This window comes from Denticeps clupeoides, chromosome 1 (genome assembly GCF_900700375.1).
Source record: "Denticeps clupeoides chromosome 1, fDenClu1.1, whole genome shotgun sequence".
Lineage (NCBI taxonomy): Eukaryota > Metazoa > Chordata > Actinopteri > Clupeiformes > Denticipitidae > Denticeps > Denticeps clupeoides.
The window spans coordinates 9568165-9576207 of record NC_041707.1 but is presented as its reverse complement, the minus strand read 5'-3'; the positions used below and the strand labels follow the sequence as shown (position 1 = coordinate 9576207).

Below are 8043 nucleotides of genomic sequence, written 5' to 3'. Positions count from 1 at the left end.
CCATTCAGGGCATTCCAGAGTGCTGCACACAGTGTCCTTTCAGACACAGAGCATAATCACCTATTTACTCAACATTTACTGTCATCACAGCGCAGAAATCGTCCTCATTACAGTGAACATTACTTAACGTGAAAACAAGCAGGACATCATCCTGTTAAGATTAACACATATATGTTGTCTCACAACTAACCCTGTACTGATGATCACATGTCTGATTGGCTACAGTTCTATTATACATCTATCTGTCTTCAGTGTATCTCAATGACTAATTAAGAGGGTCAGCTCAGTTGCCATAACCATTGCCATAGATCATCTGACTACACTGGTTATATCTTACTGCGACCCCAAGGCTACGATTCATTCTGACACACTCTGCTCTATTGTAATGTTTCAGCGCCACTCTTTAAGATGCTTCGAATTGTCTGTAAAATGAGAGTACACGGTACATAGGGAAGACATGGGGGGACTTATCCTTTTACTACTTAATTTAGATGGAAATGGACACTTGGGGTCAGTTTCCTGTTAACTGATAACCTATAGTCCTAAAAAATAGAACATCAACCAAGTGATTTTTAGTCTAGGGTTAATGTATGAACAGGAAACTGGCCCTCACCTTGAACAACAACTCTTTATTGCTTTAGAATCAGGGTGCTTCAGGATGTGAAAGATTATAATTGACAGAAATCATCAAATGTGAGTCATACTGTGAGAACTTACACCCCGTTGATAAAAAGTGAAAGTGATTGTTTTTGTCACTGACATGGTGAATCTTTTGGTTACAAATCCTCATCCTTACCCACCCGGCCACCACTGCGCCCTCCCTTATTTGTGTGCATTCAGCTATCAAATTTGATGTTCACAGATTCTTTTTGGGGCCAGTGCAGAAAATGTGGATGTACCTACTCAACTGAAATATGAATAATTTAAGTCATCAATAACGATATCCCAATTATATAGGAAAATGAGACGCCTATCTTATTATTTTACGTAATCACAGGTGCTACTAGGCAGATGCCGTATGGGAGATGTAATTCTGTTGGGAGTAAAACGAACAAAGAGAATATAGAACACAGCTCAACTTTGCTGTTATGTAAAATCCCGTTTTCCAATTTCGCCTCCGCTTTTATGACCAGCATTAAGTCAGCATCAAGACAAATAGCTTCTAGAGGTGCAGAGCATAGTGGCAATGATGAGCCCGATAAACTCACCAAAACATAACCACACACACACACACACACACACACACACACACACACACATGGTCTCTAATACGTTCATGGAACATTTCGTGATGAATGATGCGCATTCATCCTGCGTAAAAGAGTATCGGGATTTATGGTAATTGTAACAGGTAAAGTAATATGCCTCTGACAATCTGAAACATGTACTGTAAAGGGCCACAATAAAGCATAACAACAACAATAAGAGATGGTCACAGTGGACTAAAATGGGACCCTTATATATATATATATATACCCTTAGAAGATTGTTCAGGGTTTTTGGCTTTGACACAATTTACAGGCCACAAACAAAATCCTTCTGACTTGATGCAGATGTGAGATCAGTAGCACCTTTCCCCACACTGACTGACATTTCAATTTTTAACATAATTCTTTGGTACAAATCGCATGGTGTGTCCACATTGTTCATCATTGTTCAATGGTTCATCGCAGTGTGGTGGGTGCAATGCTCACTGATCTCCTAAAATGTCTTGGTTCATTTCTTGATAATGTCCTGCATTGCTTTAGCATTCTCAGATGTCTATGAAAGAACAAGACCAACTTGTTATTTCAGTGATTTCTCAATTTGTATCTGTCCAATATTCTTCTAAATGTCTCAAGAAAAGGTTATTTCACTGGCAACTGAACTTGTTATGGATCATTGACAACGGTTCTCCCCTTTCGCCCTCAAGTCCGCCAGTAATGCTGACTTAATGCTGGTCATAAAAGCGGCAGCGAAATGGGAAAACAGGGGATTTTGCATGACAGCAAAGTTGAGCTGTGTTCTATATTCTCTTCGTTTGGTCTTGAGAAAGCACTCTGGAATGGAATGGAATGAAAGTCACGTTGCCAGTGAAATAACCTTTTTTTGAGATCACCGTGACCTGGATGACTGAGAATCTTTGAGATATTCTTCTAAATGACAGATACTCTTCTAAATGTGTTCTTGAATAATAAACCAAGGTTATAAGGGAATTTGTCTCTGCTGAATTGGTCAAAAATTATCACGACACAACAAACAGCTTCATCTGATCTGCAGATTTTACCTCACGGCACTGAAGAAGTTGTTAGAACTGAACACATGCACATGGAATGCCTGCTGCTATTTCAGAATAATATTTGAATATTTGTCACCTTACTTTTAACAGCTGCAGTGCAAGTTTCTGGAAAATAAATGATTTCCAAAGCCACTAAGGGTTCGATCCAAATGTCAAAAGGGTGGTAGTAGTCGAACCAGAAGACCACAAATTCACAGGTTCAAACCCAACTTACTACCATTGTGTCCCTGAGCAAGACACCGAACCTTGGGTGTCTCCAAGGGGGACTGTCCCTGTAACTACTGATTGTAAGTTGCTCTGGATAAGGGCGTCTAATTAATGCCGTAACTGTAAAATCTTTGATATCTTATAGTCTAAAAGCACTGGTGAAATAATTGAATTAACTGGTGGCAGTTTGTAAGGATGCACGTTGGGAGTCATGCGCAGAAGGTGTTGTCTTATTAACTCTGTTGTGCATAGTTACTGTTGAGTTACCTGCTCTGAAAAGGAGAGAAGAGAATGGTGCTTCTGATGAGTGAATTGCATCAAGGCCACCAAAACACTCTGTAATTAGTCATTTATTTGAAAATATAGGGTCCCCATTGGGGGTATTTATGGGCATTCACTGGTTCAAAGTCTATGAAATGAAACCGTAAAGTCACACAGAGATTTTATGATGTCTTCCTGAAGCCATGTCTCTAGCATGTGCAGCAGCGCTGTCAGGTGTGGCGAAATTGAGCACATTCATCACTTTCCCACAGGAGAGCAACCTTTTCACTGTGGGGGATAGAAGACATGATGACATGCGTTGATGTCCTTGCCTTTCTGCCCTCAAGCCAGAGAAAGTTCTGGGAAGCGTTCCTGGTAGGGTTACCATCCGGTCCAGAGGGTGGAACACTGCCACTTAGAGTTCACATCTTGACACTGCCTCTTCTGTCCGTACTACTTCCTTTAAAACGTGCCTTAATGGCTAAATGGCTATAAATAAATAAAGGATAAAATAAAGTGAAATTATTTAACACCGTAGCAGATGGTCTCTGGTCCTCATTGTCATTCTTAAGTCACTGAAGAAAAATGGCTTGCAGAGGGGTGACCCACGATGGGCTACGAGCAGCATGACAACCCACTTGAGATGGTCCAGGGAGACCCAGGGAGAAACAGGTTCCAGAATGTAGGTTCTCTGGAAAATATAAGCAGGTCTCATTGTTCTTATAGACCTGAGCGTGGCAAAAAAAAAATGCTGGATAATCATTTTAGAACGGAGCAGAACAACGTGCTCCTGCTGTCACTGTGATGAAGAAAATCAAAATTATACCGTTTAAACCTTCAGATTATTTTACTGCTGCTGTCTAAACTGTGTTCTTGAATAATAAACCAAGGTTATAAGGCAATATGAATATGAAGGTGAAATTAGCAATTCATGTATGATCTAATAGCATTAAAAAAACAATAATTATGTTCTTTATAAGATTTTTTAAATATATTTTTGAGGCAACCAGGAACCTGATTTGTGTATTTTTTTACTGTTTCAAATAAAGCCCTTTCTCAGGTACATGTGGTATAATGGTGAAATATTTCTATGCATGCAATAGCAACACTAAAACAATAACCGACAATGGCAGGGCTCTAACGTTAATTAAAGACGACTAATTAAAAACCACAGGGGCCCTGAAATGAATTCACTGTTTTATTACAAAACGTTTCCCTTGCGTCTTAACTAAATGATGCACAGCCGTAACCCTAATGTGAGCAGAATATTGTGAAATATGTTTCACATAATATATTTCACAAATATAATGTTTCACAGTTTTATTAAGCTTTAAAAAAATTATTATTATTTTTAATATTCTAAAGAACTGATAATGATATTCACAGAACATATTAAAAGTTCAGTATATGTACTGACTATATCATTTCGAGCCAGTTTGTTTAATATACTTGAATAGACAGGAAATATGACAGTATTCAATCAACAGTTAAATCAGCGCTACCTTTATTTCCTGCGTAGCCCTGTGTGAATGTTCTTTATGCATTAAATTATGATCATTATCAGTACTTTAGTGCATTGATATCCTTAAAGCCGGGCCTGAAAAGCGCAACATTTGATTCCGAATGAATTCAATACATTTTCTCCTGAAGATGGAGTGCATGTTATAGCTTTCCATATTTGTTTTATTCTCTCGTATGGCTGTCCCTCCGAACCCTGCTGCTGGCCAATGATTCGGCCGGGCAGAGCAAACAGAGCAGCGCGAGGTGCATACAGCAGGATTCATATAGGTTACACTCACAAGTCAAACACTGACCATGTTTGCTCAGTTCTTGGGTAAATATGACTTCAAAATGACTTATTGAGCTGCTCCCCACACTGGAATAAATCCTGATGAACGTGCCAATTACTACTGGGTAACACTTTTTTTCACCTTCTGCAGCATCTGAAGCTCACAAGTTTATGGAAAGCCTTTTTGAAATCCTCGTTGGCCATGGTGTAGATGATGGGGTTTATCAGGGAGTTGAGGTACCCGAGCCACGTGAAAAGGTCAAAGAGCCCCGGGTACGAGCAGGACGGGCACAGGGGCGCCAGGAGGGTGTAGATGAAGAAGGGCAGCCAGCACACGATGTACGCGCCCAGGATGATGCCCAGCGTCTTGGTGGCTCTCCTCTCGCGCGCGGCGGAGACCCTCCTCCTCTCCTCCAGCGCCAGAGGAGAGCCACCCAGGTGCACTGTGGAGGAGTCGGACCCGGGCGAGCCGGTGGCCAGCTGAGCCGAGGTGATCCGCTTGCCCGGTCTGGGCGAGCGCCTCAGGATCCTCTTGCGCGCCTCCGCGTAGATCCTCCCGTAGAGCGCGACGAGCAGCAGGGTGGGGATGTAGAAGGCCCCGAAGGTGGAGTACACGGTGTAGAACGCGTGGTCCGCGTTGACGGTGCAGCTGGTCACCGGCTCCGTCTTCACCTGTCGCCAGAAGAACGGGGGCAGCGAGATGGACACGGCGATGACCCACGCCGTGGCCACCATGGCCGCCGCGCGCGCCGGCGTGCGCCTCTTGGCGTAGCCCACGGCGTCCGTGATCGCCCAGTAGCGGTCCAGCGCGATCACGCACAGGTGCAGGATGGACGCGGTGCAGCACGTGATGTCCGAGGACAGCCACACGTCGCACAGCACCTGGCCCAGCATCCACGTGCGGCTCACCGTGTACAGCGCGCATATGGGCATCACCAGGATGGACACGAGCAGGTCGGTGACGGCGAGCGACGCGATCAGGAAGTTCGGCGGCGTGTGCAGCTTCCTCGACTGCGAGATGGTCGCGATCACGAACGCGTTGGACAACACGGTGGCGAGGGTTATGAGCCCCAGGGTGACGGCCAGGACCGCTTGGGACACGAGGTCCTCCGCGTCCCCGTCCGGGTGGAACGGGACGGACGCGTTGTCGGGACCCTTGGACGTGTCCATGGCGCGCTCCTGGATTGCGGAGCTCTCCATCCTTCAGCAGAAGGTCACACGTTCCTTTACGCTCGAACGTTGTTGCAGTGTAGAAGAAAACGCCATCTTGTCGCTTTTTACGACGCAAAACAAGTTTCAAATCTCAACGTTCTGCTTTTTTGGAATAAAATCCACGCGGCTCTGACGCGCTTTTTTCCTGTTCCCGGTGGCACGCACTTCTCAGATCACATCACCCTGGACGTGCAGATTTCATGTCGCATTCGGATGAGCTCTAGCAGCGGTGTACCTGTTTTGGGGTCTGAGGGTCTGCCTTTATATAGCTGAAGGTGATGAATCTTGTGGGTCTCCCCACTCGGGACCTGAAGTCGTCGTCTGGGTCATAGTGCCCCGCCTGTCATCCAACTCTACCGAGGCCACGCATTGTTCACGTATTATACATTCAACTATACCGCAGAAATATCAATCTAACCATAAAATAGGGATGCTTTTGCATTAACATTTTTAGGAATTGTCAATTTAATGATTCAGTTACTGTGTGTGTTATGTGTAATAATAATTCTCTGAAATATTGGGGGGGTGTCTTGCTCCAGAGTTAATTTACAAATATGACCTGAAAAAATGGATGCTTTATTGAACCAGTACAACCAAGTTTGATCTGCCAAAGGCTTCAATTAATGACCGGAGGACAATGATCTGCTTGTCTCCTTTTCCCAACATTTCTTAAACCATCATCTCTCTCTCAACATTTTGCAACATGACCTCACACCTCCATGGTCGTGAGTTTGAGTCCCGGCTCTGGCTGTGCGTAGTTTGCATGCTCTCCCAGTGTGGGTGTGGGTCTCCTCACACCGTCCAAAAAGGCATGACCGGTGACTGTAAAGTGTCCCTAGCCTGCACCATACTGTATATATCCCAGTGATGGGCTCTGGCAGCATTGATCCTGCTTCGGAATAGACAGGTATGAACAGTGAGTGCTTGATTATCATGTCATTGCTGAAGTGGGTGTTGGTGGTGATCCTAAGTGTGTGTCGTCAGCCTTGGGAACAAAAAAGCACAGTCCATTCTGCCCAAGATAGATCTGTGTTAACAAACTGTCTAATGTAATATCAACTGTCATAACTCACAATAATGATAGTGATATATATATTAATCACGTTTGTGGGGTTGTATGTGGGCTGAGACTGCAGCAAACAGATGCATTTATTAAAGCCATGTTAGGACAGTAGCTCTTGTTTTGCTATGATATGGCATGCATCTATCCTCATTTTCACACTGCCCTCAAATGACTTCTTCCATAATTGATCTTGAAGACATTGACTGTGGATGAAAGTGACTGTAATTAAGGGGCTGGCACTTCAGTCACACACTTTAACAGCTATACAGTGAACACAGGCTACTGCAAATACACACGTAGCACAAGATAAAAGACTGACCTTTCTCTCAGACTTCACGTGAATTTACCAATATGAGGTAATAAGGACATTCATGTTAATTGGTTGCTTAGAAGTAGGTGGTTATGAAGAACGAAAAGCTGAAGTGGGTGTTGGTGGAGATCCTCAGCGTGTGTCATCAGCCTTGGGAAAATTAAAAAAAGGACAGTCAATTCTGCATTTGTAGGACAAAGCCAGTTAGCAAATGTCTAATATAATATCAGCTGTAATAACTCACAATGGAGTGGCCTAATGGGATCTAGCTTCTAGAGTGAAAAAGTCTTAGACGCTTTAAGGTCTTCCATTAGGGAGTTTGCAAAGCAGTGGCTTCAGTGCATTATCAAGCTTCTCAAAAAACACAACATATCAGCAAAACATTTTCAGTGTATTCTAAATCAGAATGGTCAAAAGAAACCCACTGCTGATCCTACAGACATTAACAATTACAGACCAGTTTCCCTCCTCTCATTTCTATCCAAAATCCTTGAGCGCTGTGTCTACAACCAGCTATCACTCCATCTATCACAGAACAACCTCCTGGATCCTAACCAGTCTGGCTTCAGAACAGCTCATTCCACCGAGACTGCCCTTTTGGCGGTTTCCGAGCAGCTACATGCAGCCAGATTGGCAAAACTGTCATCGATTCTTATTCTCCTCGACCTCTCTGCTGCATTTGACACCGTTAACCACAAGACTCTCTTTTCAATCCTTAAGAGGCTTGGAATTTGCATGGCAGTGGTTTGCTTCCTACCTTGATGAGCGATCTTACCAAGTGACTTGGAAAGGATCCACCTCTACCTCACATAGACTCTCCACTGGTGTCCCTCAAGGCTCGGTGCTAGGTCCTTTTCTCGCTCTACACGAGATCACTTGGTGAGGTCATTTCTTCACATGGATTATCCTACCACTGCTATGCT

General features: G+C 43.8%; 1 protein-coding gene across 1 annotated transcript; it reads right to left on the bottom strand.

The window, feature by feature from the left end:
- Positions 1-4342: 4342 nt before the first annotated feature.
- htr1b (5-hydroxytryptamine (serotonin) receptor 1B) lies at positions 4343-6011 on the bottom strand. The gene has a single exon (XM_028988169.1). It carries the CDS (start codon positions 5733-5735, stop codon positions 4674-4676), a length of 1062 nt encoding a protein of 353 aa, XP_028844002.1. The 5' UTR covers positions 5736-6011; the 3' UTR covers positions 4343-4673.
- Positions 6012-8043: the final 2032 nt, after the last annotated feature.